General features: G+C 43.5%; 1 protein-coding gene across 1 annotated transcript in view; it reads right to left on the bottom strand.

Moving 5' to 3' along the window:
* Window positions 1–21,450, bottom strand: part of LOC115458827 (interferon regulatory factor 6-like) — a 42,207-nt gene extending 20,757 nt beyond the window's left edge. The window contains exons 1-2 of the mRNA XM_030188646.1: window positions 21,338–21,450; window positions 1,408–1,584 (exon numbers count right to left, since the gene is read on the bottom strand). Of these exons, the coding sequence (XP_030044506.1) occupies window positions 1,408–1,581 (174 nt within the window). The 5' untranslated portion in view covers window positions 1,582–1,584; window positions 21,338–21,450. The remainder of the gene's footprint in view (window positions 1–1,407; window positions 1,585–21,337) is intronic.
* Window positions 21,451–21,872: the final 422 nt, after the last annotated feature.

Genomic DNA, 21,872 nt, shown 5'->3' with positions numbered 1-21,872 from the left:
CAGCAGCTACAAAGTCTCTCCGTACTAGAAAATATCACGAGGCTGCTGCGACCAACAGTAGCAAGTGGGCATTGCTCCTGCCCGTTAAGTCCCCACAGACAGTTAACAGATAGGCCCAGGAGGGCCTTCGGGGGTGGGAGGGAGGGGGAGGGCTCGGCTGGCCTTACAAATGTCTAAGGTGGGAGGAGGGGGAGCAGCAAAACTAGTGCCACAACCTGGAAGTTAAGAAGGCATCAGACAAACATTCAGACCAGTCAGCATTGTGACTAAAGTTGAGAAGCTTTTTTAATGTCCAGGGCCGTTCCTAGGGTCTCTGGTGCCCCCCTGCAGACTATCAGTTGGCGCCCACCCCCATCTAGCATCTCCTTTCTCTCTTCTCCCTCCCTGCCCCCTTTTTCAGCCCAGTGCGATTCTCCTTTGCCCCCATCCCCCTCCCATTTATGGTCACCTGCCCGCCCTCTTCTCCGACTCCCTCCAACATCCCCCTTTTTCTGCCACCTTGCGTGGTTTAAGTCTTTACCTCCGTCCCAGCGGCCGCGTCATTTCAAAGCCCTGCCCGTCTCTAGCCTTCCCTCCCTTTGTGAGTTCGTTCCCTCAGAGTCTCGCCTTCTGACATCATTTCCTCTTTCCTCGAGGGCGGGACTCTGAGGGAACGAACTCACGAAGAGAGGGAAGGCTAGAGCTTTAAAATGACGCGGCCGCTGGGATGGAGGTAAATAAAAGATTTAAACCCTCAAGGGCGGCGCGGTATGGCGACGCAGTGGCACCCTTGAAGGCAGGCGCCCCCCTGCGGTGCTTACCCCGCTTACCGGGTTTGACCGGCCCTGTTACTGTCCAACTCCCATGCTGAACTCACAGATCGTCCTGGCACTAACTGGTCAGTGCTACTGAATAATTACCATAGACTGTCCCTGCAATGTCCGGTTACATGCTGCTCAATATTAAGGCAGTCAAAAGCAATTTAACCAGGCAGAATCCTCTCCTGTGGTGTGTAATATTTAATCATCTCTATGACCTCATGTACAACTTTCTTTAAATTAGTTACCTTATTTTGTAACTGGTATAAGCAAAGATGGAACATATAGATTAGGTAAGAGAGTTAGAGCATTCACTGTCAATTAAAATGTTCTACTACGTATTGTGTTGACATTGTAAGCAGTATACTATGCCATACTTTGTATTGTTATTTTAATATTTTTATTGCTGTAATTGTCTATTGCTTATGTTTGATTTATTCTTACTGTACACTGCCTTGAGTAAATTCTTTCAAAACGGCAGTAAATTGAAATATACATACATATCCGTATGTATGACATAATACACACACACACACATATATATATATATCTATATAAACAAATATTTAAAACTGATGGCTTTCACAAGTGCACTTTTGTTTTTTTTCACCTTGAAGATTGTGTTCTCTTCCTCGTGCTGAGGGCTGTGCCGTGTCGCATGCTTCCAGGGGATCTGAAAACGTTTGGCCTCTCTGTTGAGCCACACAAGCCCAGGATACATGCCACTGTCCACCTGGGCTACCAGCCAGGGTTTGAGCCTAACCCTGCGTGGATGCACAGCCATGACCTAAAAAAAAAAAAATACGATAAAACACAAGCACAAAAGCACCACACACGTAATATTGTGTTGTATTTATTTATATAAAGGGTGGGTTGGGTGGGAAGGGGGGAAGATGCAGGAAATTGGGAAATGTATTTGATGATATTTGTGTCAATACGTCTGGTACTATACTTGTTCCTTTCTCTGTCATCAATAAAAATGATTTAAACATAAAGGGTGGTTCAGAAAATCTCTTAGAGGCCCTTTTACTAAAGGGCGGTAGGGCTACTGCCTCGGCACAGAGCAAATTGGACCTACTGCTGGGCTACCACAGGAGCCCGGCGATAATCCAAACCTCTTCCCTTACCACCTCCTCAATGGGTGGCGGTAAGGGCTTCCCCGGGAAATGGCTGTGTGGCACACATAAGTACATAAGTGTTGCCATACTGGGACAGACCAAAGGTCCATCAAGCCCAGCATCCTGTTTCCAACAGTGGCCAATCCTGGTCACAAATACCTAGCAAGATCCAAAAAAGGAAAAGAAAAAAAACTTATGCTGCTTATCCCAGAATTAGTGGATTTCCCTTTAAAAAAAAAAAAAAAAGTCTTTTACCCGCTGCTGTAAAAAGGGGGTTTCAATGCATGGCAAATCCACATGCCAATGCTACCACAGCTTGATAAAAGGGGCCCTTAATGAACTAAATACTAATGAACAGTATTTCAAGAACTGACCAAATTAAAAATCCCCCACAAGGGGATAAAATTCAATTAAATACGTCTAACATAGTAACATAGTAGATGACGGCAGAAAAAGACCTGCATGGTCCATCTAGTCTGCCCAAGATAAACTCATATCTTGAATTTGTACCTGTCTTTTTCAGGGCACAGACCGTATAAGTCTGCCCAGCAGTATTTCCCGCCTCCCAACCACCAGTCCCGTCTCCCATCACCGGCTCTGGTACAGACCGTATAAGTCTGCCCTCCCCTATCCTAGCCTCCCAACCACCAACCCCTCTTCCCCCCACCTGCTCTTCACATTTGACATTCATTGCCTCAAAAAGAACTGAAGGAGTTTAATTTCATTAGTATCTGTCCTGTACTAGGTGCTGATTAGTTTGTAAATTGTTTTTCTTTTTTTAACTCCTCCTGATTTTGGATTTCTTGGAACCCAATTTAAGTTGACTTGAGTGTTGTTAATTATGTAATGATATACTACATTATTTGAGAAATGTAATGTATAACACTTTTCCGGTTCAAGTGTCTAACCTTGTAAATGATTTAAAATTAAAAATAAATCCCTAACAAGGTGTTTATTAACATGCAGCACCATATATGCTCAATGACTCCACTGAATGTCCAATGGTAGAGTCAGTTGGGGGCTAGCCGTCCAAGGGTTACTGTGGTTTTTCAGTGTTCTCTATCTCCACCTGCTGGTAGGTGGATACAACCCATCAGTTAATGGATTCATCTGCTGCTGATGAGAACGAAAGTGGAGCTTCAGGAGTTGGGAGGGAAAGATAAATAGAACTCTTAAGGAAATGCCAACATCTCGTTTGAGGAATGCATAGTGCTATAGTTTAAGACGGCATCCCTGAAGATAGGGAAGGGGTAAATTTTGACTCGGATGGGTTTTTTTGAGTGTACCAAAGCATAGTTTAATAGACAGCTATTGCAAAAGGCAAGTCACTCCTCATCAAGTTAAAAACACCCTCCCCCTACTATTCTTTCAAAAGGTACAAATGACCCCTGTATTCCCAACACCCATCATCTTGGCGACGGCCACAAATTTGCATTCTGCCCTCACTGGCTCCATCTGGTTCACAACACAGACGGTGCGACATCGGTTGTGACATCATAACTGCCAGAGCATCCCAATATATCCCAATAAAGAAAGCAGCTCATAGAAAAAAGTCACCAGCCAGCACACTAAACCAGACACCCATACCCCATAGGAATATAATGGGAATCTTATTTAGGAAAACACTAATCATTAGTGAAACCTTAGTAAAAAAAAGACCCCTAAAAGACTGCCGACAAGATTCTCAGCGTATTAGAACAACAAGGTTATGTTAAATCGACGTCACGGCCAGAACAGCTAAGGACTCTTGGAATTACCCTTGCAGTCGGAGAGACTAGTGTGGCCCCTGACAGGGCCGGTCTTAGGCAGAGGCGACCAAGGCGGCCGCATAGGGCCCCGCGCCTAAGGGGGCCCCGCTCAGCGTGCCTCAACTCTGCCTCGTGCCTCCGCTCCGAGCCAGACCGGGACCGCATCGAGTCACTCAACCTCTCTCCAGCCATAGGCAGATAAAGCATTCCTGGCATACCTTGTACACTGTAGCACTGTGCTGGATCTTTTCTTAATATTTTTCCTTATTTTCTTCTTTGCTATGAGAATTGGAACTACTAATTGTAGTGGACTTGAACTGAATAATTTATGGGGAGGGGAGGTTTCACGATGACAGCATTGTGCTTATTATTTCAATCAGTTTTTTTGGTACAAGTTTAGCTTCATTTGTCTTTATTTGAAATTTCATAAATAAAAAAAATTTCTAAAAATGGAATAATCTTATCAATGGGGTGGAGCTAGGGTGGGGACGGGGCTAGGGCTAGGATGGGGCCCCATCAAATTGGTCTGCACAGGGCCCCGCACTTGCTAAGACCGGCCCTGGCCCCTGAAGTCACAGCAATGGGGATAACAATGCTATGTGTATGTCATCCACAAGGACAGAATATACAGCTGAAGTCCATGATTTCTCTAGAAACAAGAGCTTTTATCAAAGACAGAGGCTGCTGTATCAACATCCTGCCCGAGAGTTGGACCAGACTGACCATCTGAAGAACACACTCATATTTTCAAAGCACTTAGCCTTCCAAAGTTCCATAGGTTTCTATGGAACTTTGGAAGGCTAAGTGCTTTGAAAATGAGCCCCACTGCCTTCTAGAGGTCTGCATCAGGTTGTACTGTATATTGCCATGTACCTTTGTGCTACTGCTCTGACCAGTGGCGTTCCTAGAGGGCCTGACACCCGGGGCGGATCGCCGATGCATCCCGCCTCCCGGGTGCAGCGCGACCCCTCCCCCCCGGCAAAAGGACACCCCCCACCCCAGCAAAAGAACCCTCCAGGTGCACGACGCTGACCGGCGCGTGGCACCCCCCCAGCGACGTGCACCCGGGGCGGACCGCCCCCACCTTGGTACGCCACTGGCTCTGACTGGAACAAAACTCCATTTAGGGATCTATGTACGTTTACTCTAAGCTGTTCCCATAACAAGGCTTCCTGTGTCTTTATTCTTGCCTTCTCTGCACATCATCTTTGCTGCTCTTGTACATAAAAATAATTGCCCTAGTTTTATAATACTTGGTTGTGCAGTTAGTTCTGTCTACTACTTGGGTGCAGTGGGCTTGGATCTAGGGAAAAGGGGAATATATTTGCTTCCGACGCTTCACTCACTAATGTTAAGTCTTGTTTGGGGCTCATTATTTCAGAATTTTTACTAAGTATCAGGTACCCCAATAAGCGTATTATCTGTTATTGCGCCTACAGCGATATGACAGGAACATAATGAACCAGTCAATAACCTTGCTGCTGCATTCCAAGTTATCTTTAGGTCCTATCAACAGTGAATTGCAGTAGTCAAAGCCAGATAAGACTAATCCTTGCAAAACTCTGTGAAAAGTTTCATTAGGTAGAAGGCCTTTTAACCGTCTAACAAGTTGCAATTTAAAGAAAACCTTCTGAATAATACACACTGGGCTAGATATGTCATACTAAGATCAGCCACAAATGGGTCAGATACTGTGAAATGACTGCTCTGTGATTTACATTCCAGTCTAGATTCCACCCTGACAGCATAACTCAGGACTTCAGACCATTCATCTGCCTTAATCATACCCTATTTATATCCTATACTAATAACAGCAAGTTGCTGCACCCTGTCAAAAATAACTAGAATTAAAAGGTATCTCCTAATAAGACCTATATATAAAGCTTATAATTTAAGGCTGACTTCTGTGCTACAATGTTCCCTCTAATTTTAGAGCAGGCTATGGGGCTCCTTTTACAAAGCGGTGCTACCGATGAGCGTGTGCTGAAGGTGACGAAGCCCATGGGAATTGAACAGGCTTCCTCGCATTCAATGTGCCGCTAATTGAACATAAAGAGTAGCTATACTGGCTACCAATAGTCCATCTAGCCCAGTATCCTGTTTTCCAAATAGTGGCCAAGCCAGGTGACAAGTATCTGGCAGAAACCCAAATTGTGGCAAGATTCAATGTAGAATCTCAAATAGCAGCAACATTCCATGTAGAACCCCAAAGAGAACCAAGATTCCACATTCAATCTCAAAGAGTAGCAACATTCCACTCATAAGAATGTAAGAGTAGCCATACTGGGTCAGACCAATGGTCCATTTAGCCCAGTATCCTGTTTTCCAAACAGTGGTCAAGTCAGGTCACAAGTACCTGGCAGAAACCCAAATCGTGGCAAGATTCAATGTAGAATCTCAAAGAGCATCAACATTCCATGTAGAACCCCAAAGAGAACCAAGATTCCACATTCAATCTCAAAGAGTAGCAACATTCCACTCATAAGAATGTAAGAGTAGCCATACTGGGTCAGACCAATGGTCCATTTAGCCCAGTATCCTGTTTTCCAAACAGTGGTCAAGTCAGGTCACAAGTACCTGGCAGAAACCCAAATCGTGGCAAGATTCAATGTAGAATCTCAAAGAGCAGCAACATTCCATGTAGAACCCCAAAGAGAACCAAGATTCCACATTCAATCTCAAAGAGTAGCAACATTCCACTCATAAGAATGTAAGAGTAGCCATACTGGGTCAGACCAATGGTCCATTTAGCCCAGTATCCTGTTTTCCAAACAGTGGTCAAGTCAGGTCACAAGTACCTGGCAGAAACCCAAATCGTGGCAAGATTCAATGTAGAATCTCAAAGAGCAGCAACATTCCATGTAGAACCCCAAAGAGAACCAAGATTCCACATTCAATCTCAAAGAGTAGCAACATTCCACTCATAAGAATGTAAGAGTAGCCATACTGGGTCAGACCAATGGTCCATTTAGCCCAGTATCCTGTTTTCCAAACAGTGGTCAAGTCAGGTCACAAGTACCTGGCAGAAACCCAAATCGTGGCAAGATTCAATGTAGAATCTCAAAGAGTAGCAACATTCCATGTAGAACCCCAAAGAGAACAAAGATTCCACGTAGAATCTCAAAGTGTAGCAACATTCCATGTAGAACCCCAAAGAGAACCAAGATTCCACATACAATCTCAAAGAGTAGCAACATTCCACTCATAAGAACGTAAGAGCAGCCATACCGGGTCTGACCAATGGTCCATTTAGCCCAGTATCCTGTTTTCCAAACAGGGTCAAGCCAGGTCACAAGTACCTGGCAGAAACCCAAATAGTTACACCGCTTTGTAAGAAGGAGCCCTGTGTGTGCAAAAATTCTCTTTTGTGCAACTTTTTATAAGCTGAGTTACAATTTGTATACTGTGAGCCAAGTGTAACGTAACTAATCTCAGGGTTTCAAAAGTGTCATTTAAGTAATTGTCTTCATGAAAGTAACACTACATTAAGCTATACTAGCGTATCATTTGCTTTAATCAGAGAACATCAACTAGATCAGCTTTTCAGTGCTGCTTTATAACACCTAATTAAAATTATTAAATTTTCTGCTTACGCAGGGTCCACAGTCTATGTGCATGCACAGAGGTGCACAGCTCAGAAGGAACATTGCTAGACAACCCATAAGGAATAGCAAGAGATGAAAATATAGGCTCTTATTATTCACCGTATCTGATAATGTAAGAGAGAACACCCAAGAATGCTGGCAGGTAGCATGCTTAAAACAAGAATAAAAAAAAAAAAAAAACCTAAAACAGCCCCCCCCCCCCCCCCACACACACACATCTTCAAGCAATAGAGCTGTCCTGTGGAATTCTGTACCACAGAAATCTGTGGGGACAACATGTATTAAAGCTCCCAAAGGGATTAGACACATTTAGAGATCACAGATCAATCAGAGGCTATTAAACCCCCATCAGGGCATCACCCCTGCTTCAGGGTAGCCCTAAAATATAAAAGGGGCCTTTTTACAAAAGCTTCATGCAAGTTTTGCACATGCTAACAGATGTTAGCATGAGCTAAGTGCTAAGAATCCCATTAGATACCTATGGACTTGTTAAGAATTTACTAAAAGAGCCCCTAAGAGTGTTGCATACTGGGAGAAGTGGTGAATGGGAGTGGCCAGAAAGCTACGCTTCCGCTGTGCGCCTGCTTATCTCGTACTCCGAATTCATTAAATGACACTAGGCTAATTCTTCCGCACCTCTCTAAAGCTAGATGGGAATCCACTAGATCCAGTGCTTTTTATTTTGTCTCACCAGCATTAATTTATTTACTAGTAAAAAAAGGCCCGTTTCTGGAGCCAATGAAACAGGCGCCAGCAAGGCTTTCCTCTGCTCCCCCCCCCCCCCCGAACGCACCTTGGTTGTTAGTGACGGCATTGCGCCGCCGTGGCCGCCATCAATGTGTGACTCCGCTCTCAACGTCATAACGTTTGACGCGAGGGTGGGGCCCCGAGACTGTGATTTTCTTGGCTTCAGTGACGTCAGACAATAGAACGTTGAGGGTGAGTTTTATATATATAGATTTGTAACATTTGTATCCCACATTTTCCCACCCATTAGCAGGCTCAATGTGGCTTACATAATAGCATCAAGGCGATCGCCAAGTCCAGTAGATATTAAACAAATACAGTTTAAAATAAGGGTCAGGTAAGGTTAGGGTAAACAAGTACAAGGATCAAGGAACTTAAGTATGGAACTCACTACCATAATCTCTCCAGCTTGAACCATCATATACGTCCTTTCGGGCTTTATTGAAAACTCACTTTTTTTCACTACACTTTCCTTCAGTATGTCCAGGTGGATTCTGAAGCAGGAGTCTATATGGGTTTGAATTTGTGTGTGGATTATGTTAAATTGCTCTATATGTAACCTTTATCTTGTGTGATTGAATCTTGTTTGAATGGCAAAGGTGGTTAAGTTTTTCCTATCTTAAATTGGCATTCTTTTCCCATTTCTTGTTTTTAATGTTAATTTTATCTATAAACCACTTTCATTTGCTTGTAACGAAAGCGATATAGCAAATTTTAATAAAATGATAAACAAGGACCATCGCTTTGATCCTGATTAAAGAGCTATTAGGCTTGTCTTTCATTTTCTCTAAATAAAGTTTAAAAGTACAAAAAAAAAAAAAAAGACCTGGATGTGCAAAGACTCCATTATTGCTTGACCTCTCCAGTGAGACACCGTTCTTGAAAACGGTAAGCGATAGCAGAAAAAGAGCAATAACGTTCCCTATGTTTTCCTCCGTTGAGCAATCCTAATCATGCCCCCTGGAAAATCAGGAATAGCAACTCATCTCCAAGTCATTGCATCCAACCCACCCTTTCTGCCTACTCAGAACAAGCAGTCACAGGTTAACAGATTCTTAGCAGGATGTGCCAGGTAAACAGATTGTACACACAGATAATACACACACCTGGCCAGCCTCAGACTACCAGGAAATTTAAAAAAAAAATCCAGTGCTTCTTAGACAGGAAGCAAGTGCCCAGATAACACAGCTACAGCTCAAGACACATTTACACTGCTAAGCTCTCCATGAAGTCCCACAGAAAACCACACTCATCACTGTGTTTTGATACTTTTAAAACAGGGCCAACAAGAAAAACACACAAGGCTTTGAGCTCACACAGGCCTTTTCTTCTAATATTGTGAGGGAAACTGTTTAATGTCAGTGGCAACCAGTGTGTTTTTTCTAGCAAAAAAGGTGCCGGTACTCAAAATGCCAGGCCACCTTTCAGGGGTGGGGTAATCACTGAGGGACCCACCCCTGCAACCAGTCACAGAATCTATGACAAGGTAGAATTGGTGTGTAAAGCCTGAACTATTTCATTAAAACTTGTGGACCACGGGCCAATTTTAGCAGACAATGGAAAAGGTGCCAGTACCCCCAAGTACCCCCTCAAAAACAAGCCCTGCTAAAGCGTGACAAGATTCCATGCAGAATCTCAAAGAGTAGCAACATTCCAGAATCCTAAAGAGTGACAAGATTCCACAATCTCAGAGTAGCAACATTCCATGTAGAATCCCAAAAGAATAGCAAGATTCTGGAATCCTGAAGAGCAGTGTGGTTTTTTTCTCGCGAAAAAGGTGCTGGTACTCAAATGCCAGGCTACCCTTCAGGGATGGGATGATCTCTGAGGGACCCAACCCCTAATAGCCAGACCCCCTGCAACTAGTCACTGAACCTATGACAAGGCAGAATTGGTGTGTAGAGCCTGAGCTCTTTCATTAAAACTTGGAATCAATGGGTCAATTGTAGCAAGCAAATGGGAACAGGTGCCAATACTCAGTACTCCCTCAAAAAAAAAAAAAAGCCCTGGTGGCAACCCATGCTGAACATTTATAATATATGCAAAAATTACCATTTATAAAACTGTCGAGGGCATATGCATTCAAGGAGCCTTCAAGAATGGGGGTGAAACCGCCTAGGTCAGGGGTCAGCAATGAAACCATGAACGAGCACCGGGCAAAAAACCCAACTGCATAAGCGTTCATTGGTGTGCATTGAAATGACACCGCCGAAAACGCTTATGCTGTTGGTTTTCGCCCAGTGCCGGTTTGCGGTTTCTCTGGCTTTTGAGATTGCTCTCTTGTGACAATTAAGGATCATATTATCCATAAGACCACTGACGCAGGCAGTTTTGTCGAAACACAGACCATGTCGGGTCTTTTAATAAAGTATTATTGCGACGCCCCCATGCTTGAAGGCTTCTTGGGCTTTTTTGGTTACTTGCTTCTGCTGATGAGCTTTTTGGATTCCTTCTCATGTTCCTTTAGGGTATATATATATGCATGGAAACTTATGCTCCTATATCATAATTTTATGTAGAAGGCGCCTGGAATGCATGTAAAGGACCAGGATGTTGTCAAAAATGCATGTGCGTGGGAATCATGAGCACACACGTGCCAGTATTCTGGCTAAGAGCTATTCTCCAAAATGACGTCAAGCTTGAGGGTGGGAGTTCAGAGGGGTGCTTCCCAATTACCGGTGTTGCCACCCAATCTCCGCTAAGATTCCATTCCTTTTAAACAGGATTCCTTTGTATTTATCCCACGCATGTTTGAATTCCATTACCTTTTTCATCTCCAACACCTCCCGGGGGGGGGGGGTGGGGGTGGGGGGGCATTCCACGTATCTACCACCCTCTCCGTCAAAAGATACTTCCTGACGTTACTCCCGAGTCTACCCCTCTTCAACCTCAATTCATGTCCTCTAGTTCTACCGCCTTCCTATCTCCGGAAAAGGTTGTTTGCGGATTAATACCATTCAAATATTTGAACGTCTGTATCATGTCACCCCTGTTTCTCCTTTCCTCCAGAGTATATATGTTCAGGTCAGTAAGTCTCTCCTCGTATATGTATACCCTGGAGGAAAGGAGAAACAGGGGTGATATGATACAGATGTTCAAATATTTGAATGGTATAAATCCACAAACAAAATTGTTCCAAAAACGGGAAGATGGTAGAACTAGAGGACGTGAATTGAGGCTGAAGAGGGGCAAATGCAGGAGTAATGTCAGGAAGTATTTTTTCACAGAAAGGGTGGTAGATACGTGGAATGCCCTCCCGCGGGAGGTGGTGGAGATGAAAACGGTAATGGAATTCAAACATGCGTGCAATAAACACAACGGAATCCTGTTTAGAAGGAATGGATTCTTAGCGGAGATTGGGTGGCAACGCCGGTAATTGGGAAGCAAAGCTGGTGCTGGGCAAACTTCTACAGTCTGTGCCCTGAAAATGACAAGGACAAATCAAGGTCAAGTATACATATAAAGTAGCTCATACAATGAGTTTATCTTGTTGGGCAGACTGGATGGACCATACAGGTCTTTATCAGCTGTCATCTACTATGTTACTATATAGAATATTAGAGTCTGTGTGTTGCAGTTTTAAATGTATGTACAGGGTAGTTTAAAAAAAGGGAAGGTATATCTATACTTTCCCTAGTTCAAACTGGTGTAGGAAGAAGAATGGAAGAGGAGTGTGAAGGGTCTGCTGCAAGCTGAGGAAAAGAACTTGCAGCAAGAACTTGATATGAGGTTGGGCAGATCTGGTGGGGTGGGGGGTGGCGGGGTCACTGCCGAGAGCATGTTTGTGTCTCTGATGGGGAAAACCTCAGAGTTTCTATCTGAAAATTTGAGCTGGAATGGAGAAGTCCGCAAGTACAAATGTACCTGGGCTCATTTTTTTTTTTTTTTATAAAGCTTAATAAATTTTATTCCAAGCAATTCCACTTACACAGAAAAGTGTTACAAAAGGAAAGCATTATTTCTTGAAGAGAATATTCTTGAAGGAAATTAAAAAAAAACACTCAAGTCCATAATATAAGGATCCAAGACTTAATGAGAGGAAAGGTAAGAAAGTAACATTACATGGATACCTTATATTATGGACTTGAGGTATCCATGTAAATGTATTATTAGACATAATCCTATTAAATACGTTTTCTTTGAGCCTTCTCACCTGTCAGCCCTTTTAGCAATTAAGAGAGTTACAGAAGATTGAGTTGAGATGTAAGCAATTTCTATTATTGAAACCTGGGCTCATTCTAAGTGAGAAGTTTTCAACCCAGAAAATTTACCCAGCTATAAGTTTTCTGGGCAAATTCTTGGAAAACTGTCCTAAGTACATAAGCATTACCATAATGCTTATGTACTCAAGCCCACTGTCCTATTTTCAACAGTGGCCAATCCAGGCCACAAGAACCAAACACTACTTACATAAGATCAAAGGTCCATCGAGCCCAGCATCCTGTCCACGACAGCGACCAATCCAGGCCAAGGGCACCTGGCAAGCTTCCCAAACGTACAAACATTCTATACATGTTATTCCCGGAATTGTGGATTTTTCCCAAGTCCATTTAGTAGTGGTTTATGGACTTGTCCGTTAGGAAACCGTATAACCCCTTTTTAAACTCTGCCAAGCTAACCGCCTTCACCACGTTCTCCGGCAACGAATTCCAGAGCTTAATTATGCATTGGGTGAAGAAACATTTTCTCCGATTTGTTTTAAATTTACTACACTGTAGTTTCATCGCATGTCCCCTAGTCCTAGTATTTTTGGAAAGCGTGAACAGACGCTTCACATCCACCTGTTCCACTCCACTCATTATTTTATATACCTCTATCATGTCTCCCCTCAGCAGTCTCTTCTCCAAGCTGAAAAGCCCTAGCCGCCTTAGTCTTTCTTCATAGGGAAGTCGTCCCATCCCCGCTATCATTTTAGTCACCCTTCACTGCACCATTTCCAATTCTACTATATCTTTCTTGAGATGCGGCGACCAGAATTGAACACAGTACTCAAGGTGCGGTCGCACCATGGAGCGATACAACGGCATTATAACATCCACACACCTGTTTTCCATACCTTTCCTAATAATACCCAACATTCTCTCTCTGTCTGTATCTTTTCAGAAGCACCAAAGAAAGCAAGTATATTCATTTTGCTTTTTCCGTTCGTGAAGCTTTTTACACATAAAAGTCCAGATTCTACATATTATGCTGTAAACATCGGCACCAAAAAAAAAAACCAAAAACCACACCTAGGCAGATTCTATAAGCTACGCCTAAAGTTAGGCGTGGTTTACAGAATATGCCCAGTGCTCGTCCAAGCGACTAAATTTAGTCGAAGGTATTTATGCCAACTAAAACTTGGTGTAAATGCTGGCAACTAAGTTAGGCACGGAGCGGGTATATTCTATATCAGCGCGCACAGATTTAAGAAATGCCCACGACCCACCCCCTTTTTGGTTCTGCATCCTAGAATTTACGTGCAAAGCTTTACAGAATATGCTTAGCAAGTTCTCCACATAAGTTCTAATTAATGCCAAAGAGAATCAATTGCATTGCGTGTGAAGTGGCAATTATCGGCGTGGATTGACTTAAGATAATTAAGTTGCGCGTGCAAATCAGAATACGACCCGATTTTGCACGCACAACTCCTGTCGCATTATATAGAATCCGGGGGAAAACTTTGTAAAATTTATCTCTCACACACATTGGGCCCCGATTCTATATACGGCGCCTAAAATTAACGCACGCTAGGTGTTTACACCTAAGCGTATTCTAAATACTGTGCGTAAATTTACTCACAGTACACAGGCGTAGTTCATGCGACTGAATCTGTGCGTGTCCATTTATGCCAATGAAAAGCTGGTGTAAATCCCTGCACGTACATTTACGCACGCTGGCCCATATTTTCTATTGCGCATGTAGATTTTGGAATGCCCTCAATACACCCAATTTGCACGCCCCTTTTTGCCTGCGTGCAGGAGAATTTAGGTGCAGTACATTACAGAATACGCTTAGCAATGTACACGCTAAGTTCTAATTTTTGCCAATTAGTGCTTGTTATTGCATGTTAAGAGCTGTTAATGCTTAACAGCTTGTTAAAACAATTAATTTACATGCGCAGTTATAAAATACGCCTAGATTTACGCACGGAACTGCGTGCAACTCTAGGCGCGCTATACAGAATCCAGGGGATTGCCTGTAAATCTCAATCTTTGGCATCTCTGGTTTGTAACTGAGGCAATGGAAGGGAAAATGACTTTTGGAAGCAGGAGGCGGCCGGTGCAACCCCTAAATCATCGGTCATGAGAAACAGCTGCCCCAAGTGTCTGATTCCTGTATCTACATATAAATGTTCAAGGTACATAAATAAATAAATAAAACGCTTATATTTAAACTGCAGAAAACAGACGCCAATGAGTGCTTCACCTTTGAGTTTTATCAGGTGCATGCGCACAGCAGCCAAGCTTACCGCGGAATTCTTCTGTGCATGCGCCAAAGCACAATCCTCAATGCCATGAGCGTGCCTCTATTTGCATCTCATTAGCGTTCAGCATTAGGGCGTTCTTCTGTGCTTTCCAAATAACGCTGTAAAAAATACCGCCGGAGTTTTGAGCATCAAGGCACTGGGAGTCTGCAGAAAAAATGCCTCTTACCAAAACGCAATGTCTGGGTCTAAAATCAGGCCAGAAAGAAGCATATGAAATGCATATGATGGAAGAACTGCATGTTTAGGGGGTAACTTCCCTATGCAGGTACTGGTGAATATGCAAAATTAAATTATGCACATCTGTTTTAAAAGTTCTACGCATAACATTCACACCGTATCTTCACCATGCTCACTCTGGTATAAAGTATCACATATCATGTAAAATGAGTTATCTTGTTGGCCAGACTGGATGGACCGTACAGGTCTTTATCTGCCGTCATTTACTATGTTATGTTATGTATGCTCAGTCTGGGCAAAGTTATGCACAGCCTGTATACACGTTATAATGCCTTTGTATTGCTCCATGGTGCGACCGCACCTCAAATATTGTGTTCAGTTCTGGTTACCGCCTTTCAAAAAAGATATAATTAGAAAAGTTACAGAGAAGGGCGACGAAAATGATAAAGGGGGTGGGACGACTTCCCCATGAGGAAAGGCTAAAGCGGCTAGGGCTCTTCAGCTTGGAGAAAAGACGGCTGAGGGGAGATATGATAGAGGTCTATAAAATAATGAGTGGAGTGGAACGGGTAGACGCGAAGCGTCTGTTTACTCTTTCCAAAAACACGAGGACTAGGGGGCATGCGATGAAGCTACAAAGAAGTAAATTTAAAACGAACCTGAGAAACATTTTCTTCATGCAACGTGTAATTAAGCTCTGGAATTCATTGCCAGAGAATGTAGTAAAAGCAGTTAGCTTAGCAGGGTTTAAAAAAAAGGTTTGAATGGCTTCCTAAAGGAAAAGTCTATAGACCATTATTAAAATGGACTTGGGGAAAATCCACTGCTTGTTTCTAGGATAAGCAGCATAAAACATATTGTACTTTTTTGGGATCTTGCCAGGTATTTATAACCTGGATTGGCCACGGTTGGAAACAGGATGCTGATGGACTTTCTGTCTGTCCCAGTCTGGCAATACTTATGTACTTATGTCATCTTGAATCCACAGTTTTATAAGTGCTTTCACATGCACAATTGGTTTAAACTTGTTCCTTCATTGGTGGCACACAGCAAGTCCTACTCAAACCCACAAAGCATGAATTTTTTCCCTGCACCTTTCACATGCTCCTCAGACACCAGCTGCATTTTCTACAAATGCTAAATATTTCTAAAAAGGGAGTGATTCTCAACATATTCTGTGCATCAGAACTGTACAAGTGCCAGCTTCCTACCTCTCTGATCCCTGCACACATTAAGGACATACACTCAGGTCATGCTTATTGCTGACAGAAAAAAACAAAACAAAAAAAAGTTTGGAATGAATCACTACATAGAATAGCCGTACTGGGTCAGACCAATGGTCCATTTTGCTAGCGTTCTGCTTCCAACAGTGGCCAATCCAGGTCACAAGTACCTGACAGAATCCCAAAGAGTAGCAATGTTCCATGATACCAATCCCAGGGCAAGCAGTGACTTCTTCCATGTCCCCTTCAATAGCAAGCTATGGACTTTTCCTCCAGGAACTTGTCCAAACCTTCCTTAAACCTAGATACACTAAGTGCCACTACCACATCCTCAGGCAACGAGTTCCAGACCTTAACAATTCTTTTGAGTGAAAAATATTTCCTCCTATTGGTTTTAAAATTAATTTCCATGCAATTTCATTGCATGTCTCCTGGTCTTTGTACGTTTTAATAGAGTGAAAAATGGATTCACTTCTACCCATTCCACACCACTCAGGATTTTGTAGACCTCAATCATATCCCTCCTCAGCCTTCTCTTTTCCTAGCTGAAGAGCCCTAACCTCTTTAGCCGTTCCTCATACGGGATGAGTTTCATCCCCTGTATCACTTTGGTACCTCCCTATTTTATAAGATACCTCTACATTAAGAATGATGAGAACACCTGTTTCTGTCCCTTCCTCATCATCAGTACACAAGATGGGGTGGTACAGCCATAAGACACAGAGTAGCACTAGCGTGACAATATATTTTGGGTACCAAGATCCAATTTACCATTTTCTCCCTTTTAGGAAAATAGTCAGAAAATGTATTTGATCCAATATAACATAGTAACATAGTAGATGACGGCAGAAAGAGACCTGCACGGTCCATCCAGTCTGCCCAACAAGACAAACTCATATGTGTATACCTTACCTTGATTTGTACCTGCCTTTTTCAGAGCACAGACCGTACAAGTCTGCCCAGCAGTATTTCTCGCCTCCCAACCACCAGTCCCGCCTCCCATCACCGGCTCTGGCACAGACCGTATAAGTCTGCCCTCCACTATCCTCGCCTCCCAACCACCAACCCCTCTTCCCCCCACCTGCTCCACCTGTTAAGTACATATTTTGTTTTGCTTTTAGTTTTCCTATGCAAGTTTGTATTTATACTCAAGCATTACTATCACTGGTGGTGACGGGGGAAGGGGCAGCAGCAGCGGTGGCGGCAGAGGGGAGGCGGTGGCGGGAGGGCGGTAGCAGGGAAACGGGCCAAAATGTGCCCCCTACCTTGGGCTCTGGCCCCCCCCCTCCCGTCAAGGTCTAGCTACGCCCCCGATTCAAAATCTGCACCCTGGTTCACAAAATCATCTATGCAGAAGCTCCGAGTTACATGACAGACTTGATCGATTTACCAATTAGAAATACATCCGAATCTTCTTTATGTAAAATTTCCTCTCTGCAATTGCACTTTCCTTAACTGAGAGGAAGGGAACAACCGGCGGTCAGCCGCTGATGGCCAGCATTTTGTCCCCTGAGCAGCAAGTGCGGGACCGCTGCACGTCGAACTGCCCACAGATGAAAGGGTTGGCGAGTCCTTTGATTAGCGCCGGCGAGGGAGCGTCGACGCTCTTGGACCTGGAAAAACAACTCCATCGCTCCCGAATTATTCAACCACCATGTCCAAAGGAGTGGAGGAGTGATTTAGAGGCATAAGCTGAAACGGAGGACGTTTACAGCAGAACCCGAATCGGCGGAACCACTCCTAAACACCTCAAGAGAAATCACCTTGGAGTTTTTGGCTTCCTTGGAGGTTACATTGAATGCCATCTGGAAGGCACTTCGGGACCTAACGGCGGTAGAAAATAACTTTGTTTCAGATATAATCTTATTGGAAAGTTACATGGACAATTTGACTGAACCCTTTGAGAGTGAAAAATTGATATAACAAATGAAGTTCTACACATGCAAGAAGTGGTTATGATCCTGAAAACGATAATGGACCAGAAACTTCGAATGATAAGGTGGATGTCATTGTGGATGATTAATGTCGAGATTATTGTTTTTCCCCAGAGTTCCAGGTATGACTCCTATGTTCTCCTCAGAAATATTTCCTTAAATTATTACTTCGAAAGGAGTGAAGCCTGTGAAAACTGGGATTGCTTTAATCAGTGGGATTTGAATTAAGAGACTTAAGTATATGTATTGTTAAATAACTTCTGGTTTTTAAAAGAGAGAGAATGTAATCAGATGTATTATTTCTAACTAAAATTTGGACAATAAGTATGTTCTCAATGAAATGAATTAACTATACACCGTATTTGGACTTGAAGAAGCCAACCAGATGATCAATGTGGAATAGCACAGGCAGCTCCTTGTGACTCTGGGCAAGTCACTTAACCCTCCATTGCCCCATGTAAGCCGCATTGAGCCTGTCATGAGTGGGAAAGCGCAGGGTACAAATGTAACAAAAATAAAATAGATACTATTGGAGATTCTACATGGAATGTTGCTACTATTGGAGATTCTACATGGAATGTTGCTATTCCACTAGCAACATTCCATGTAGAAGGCTGCGCAGGCTTCTGTTTCTGTGAGTCTGACGTCCTGCACGTATGTGCAGGACGTCAGACTCGCAGAAGCCTGCGCGGCCACATTGGTGATCTGCAAGGGCCGACTTCTACATGGAATGTTGCTAGTGGAATAGCAACATTCAGTGTAGAATCTCAAATAGTAGCAACAGTGGAGGAGTGGCCTAGTGGTTAGGGTGGCGGACTTTGGTCCTGGGGAACTGAGGAACTGAGTTCAATTCCCACTTCAGGCACAGGCAGCTCCTTGTGACTCTGGGCAAGTCACTTAACCCTCCATTGGCCCTTGTAAGCCGCATTGAGCCTGCCGTGAGTGGGAAAGCGCGGGGTACAAATGTAACAAAAAAAAAAAAGCTGTGTTAAGTTCTACCACTCACTTAATGCAGCTTAAAATCACAGACCGCAGGATGCGGTCAGACATCTTGCAGTAACAGCCAAATCAGCGCACGCTAAAAATTATTTTTTTCCTGCACTAATCAGTTTAGCGCAAGGAATAGTGCGTGAGCCCTGACCACCTACCACACAATCATTTCCTATAATGGCGACATTAGTACCTGCCAACACCAACAGAAGGTAACCTCCTCCACTGAAGATCAAGTGCCAAGCGAAGGAAAGTGGAGCAATTTTGTTTAATCGATTTGAATAAAGATTTTGGTGAGAACACCATCTGAGAGATGGGTTTTTTTTTTTGCTCCACATTAACGCCCATTATTTCTTTTTATTTATTTGTTGCACTTGTATCCCACATTTTCCCCACCTATTTGCAGGCTCAATGGGGCTTACAATTTTCCGTCATGGCTTTCACCATTCCAGAGTGCAGATAACAATTGATAATATATAAAGAACACGGATGACATAATAAGAATCAGGTAAAAAAGAGAAAAAAAACTTCAATCGGTATTACATACAGAACGCTTAACGTGCTAAAAACATTAATGCGCATTAAAACACTAACGCATCTATAGCATGCCTTAGTAAACACAGCCCCTTATATTGGATGGAGGAAAAGACTTCAGTAAAACAGGTGCCTATATGATCTTAAAGGCCAAACTGTAATCACCATCAGTCATTAAAAAAATAAAAAAAAAATCCACCTCCCCAAACAATTGTTTTTATTTTTTAGCTTTCTTATTTTTCAATTTTTTAAAACTTGGCACTCAAGCTGTTATTTCAAAACGGCAAAAATAGCAACTTCACAGGGCTGGAATGCAATAAAACATTTTAAAAGCATAGGGTTCGAGCAAAGATGAAACAGAGAGAGTTAAGACAGAGTAACAGGAGTTAAGAAAATAAGGCACTAATTTAAATGAGGTCAGAAAGGTGCATGAATATTATCTTAGCTAAGTGGATAAACATGTCCTGCTGTACATTATGTGCATCAATTTGCACTTATCCACATTAAATTGTCATCTACCAGAACAGAAATCCGGTATTTTATTTATTTATTTGCATCCCACATTTTCCCACCTTTTTGCGGGCTCAGTGTGGCTTACAACAAGTTGTGAGTGATAGAAATACAATTCGTTACTACTCGGTTATGGATTACATTGTGAGGAGTTATGCGAGACAAACTCAGAGTATCATTAAGGAATATAACAATGGAAAAGAGCAGTGAAACATTGGGGGGAAACAACGGGAAACTAAAAGGGGCAGTACAGTTTTGCATGGTTCTCCTGCAATAACTTACAACCCACATGCGATTTTAACACCTTTTAATAACTTTCGGTCATCTACAAACTTTAAATCATGTCACACTCAGTGCTCCCATTTCCGGATCATTTATAGCTAGTGAAGTAGCACCGGTCCCAGTACATATCCCTTGGGCACTCCACTATTCACCCTCTTCCATTAAGAGGGCTGGCTATAGCCCTACTCATAGGAGCCAACTTTTCAAAATTGTTGGGGGTGCTAAGCCCAATGGAAATAACCCCTCCCTGGACACATACAAGGAATTTTCTCAATATTGGGGGTCCTCAAGCACCCACAGCACCTACAGAGTCGGCTCCAATGGCCCTACTTCCGATCCATAATAGGCCACTGCCTCCTATTCCATAGCTTTGTAATTTTCTTTTTTTTTTTTATTTTAATTCCCTCACATGGGCCCGGGGGGGGGGGGGGGGGGGGGAATGGGCGGTGCAGGAAGCTTCCTCACCCACACACACCTTCAAGTAATCAAAGGACCACAGAAAGGGTGTGAACCAGTATAACATACCATCCAGCCCCCGGAAACTAAAAGGAAGAAATCCGCTTACAGTATAACAGACCCCAGCAGAGAGAGGGCACCTTTCTTACTGCTATAAGAGCAGGAGAGGAGCAGCCAAATTATTAATGCAGTGGCATGAGAAGAACCAGGGGACCCCGGTTTGGTTCCCACTGCAGCTCCTTGTGACTCTGGGCAAAGGCACTTAACCCTCCATTGCTCCACTCCAGGTACAAAAAAAACAAAACAAACCACCACTAGGGAACAAAGTACCTGCACATAAATTGAACAGCACTGCCTAATAGAGACAGACATGGGAGAAGCCAGTTCTTGCCCTGGGCTCAGTAGCATGGAATGTTGCTACTCTTTGGTATTCCAGAATCTTGTTACTCTTTGAGGTTCTGGAATGTTGCTACTCTTTGGGATTCTACATGGAACCTTGCAACTCTTTGGGATTCCGGCATGTTTCTACTAGCTGGGGTTCTGTCAGGTACTTGTGACCTGGATTGGCCACTGTTGCAAGCAGGATGGTGCACTGGTCCGACCCAGTAGGGCTGTTTTTACGCAGAAATGATAAAAGAGAAGTAGCAGGTGAAAACTCCAAAACTACCGAGCCCCCTCCTCAAGGCATTCGGAGACCGGTCTGCCCTCTCTCCATTTCTCTCCCCTCCTCCACCGTCAAACTCATACCTGAGGTCGCCCACCAACAACCCTGCAGCTTTCCTCCTCCGATGCTCCCTCCGTCCCCTTTGACACAAGTTCTCTCTCCCTTTGAGGACTGAAGAAGCCCCACCTTCCAGGAGTAAAAGGAAGTAGTGTCAGAGGAAGGCGGGACGCCGGAGAACGGGGTTTGCGGTGATCCTCCTCCCTTGCACACCTGCAATAATTCTGCGCAGCCGCACTTGCTCTCTGCTCGGGTTGCTATGTCGATTGCGCGCTCAAGGACGTTTAAACAAGATGCGCAATTCTTAAAGAGCGCAGTATGGAAGAACAGCGCAGTGTATATAAACGGGACGCACTCTTTTAAAGAGCACAGTGTGTGGAAATAGGATTCACTGTTTCCTGATAGTGCAGACATGATACATTGTGCGTACAATTCGGAAAGTGTGCACACTCTTTAACAACAGTGGTGCATCCTGTTTCCACATACTGTGTGCTTTAAGAAGCACGCCCTCTTTGCACAGAGTCCCATGGATCCTATATAGTGCAATTTAAGTTGTGTGCA

The sequence above is a fragment of the Microcaecilia unicolor genome, unplaced genomic scaffold (genome assembly GCF_901765095.1).
Source record: "Microcaecilia unicolor unplaced genomic scaffold, aMicUni1.1, whole genome shotgun sequence".
In the NCBI taxonomy this organism is placed as follows: domain Eukaryota; kingdom Metazoa; phylum Chordata; class Amphibia; order Gymnophiona; family Siphonopidae; genus Microcaecilia; species Microcaecilia unicolor.
Note: the sequence above shows the minus strand (reverse complement) of the source record. Positions and strands in the feature narration are given on the sequence as shown.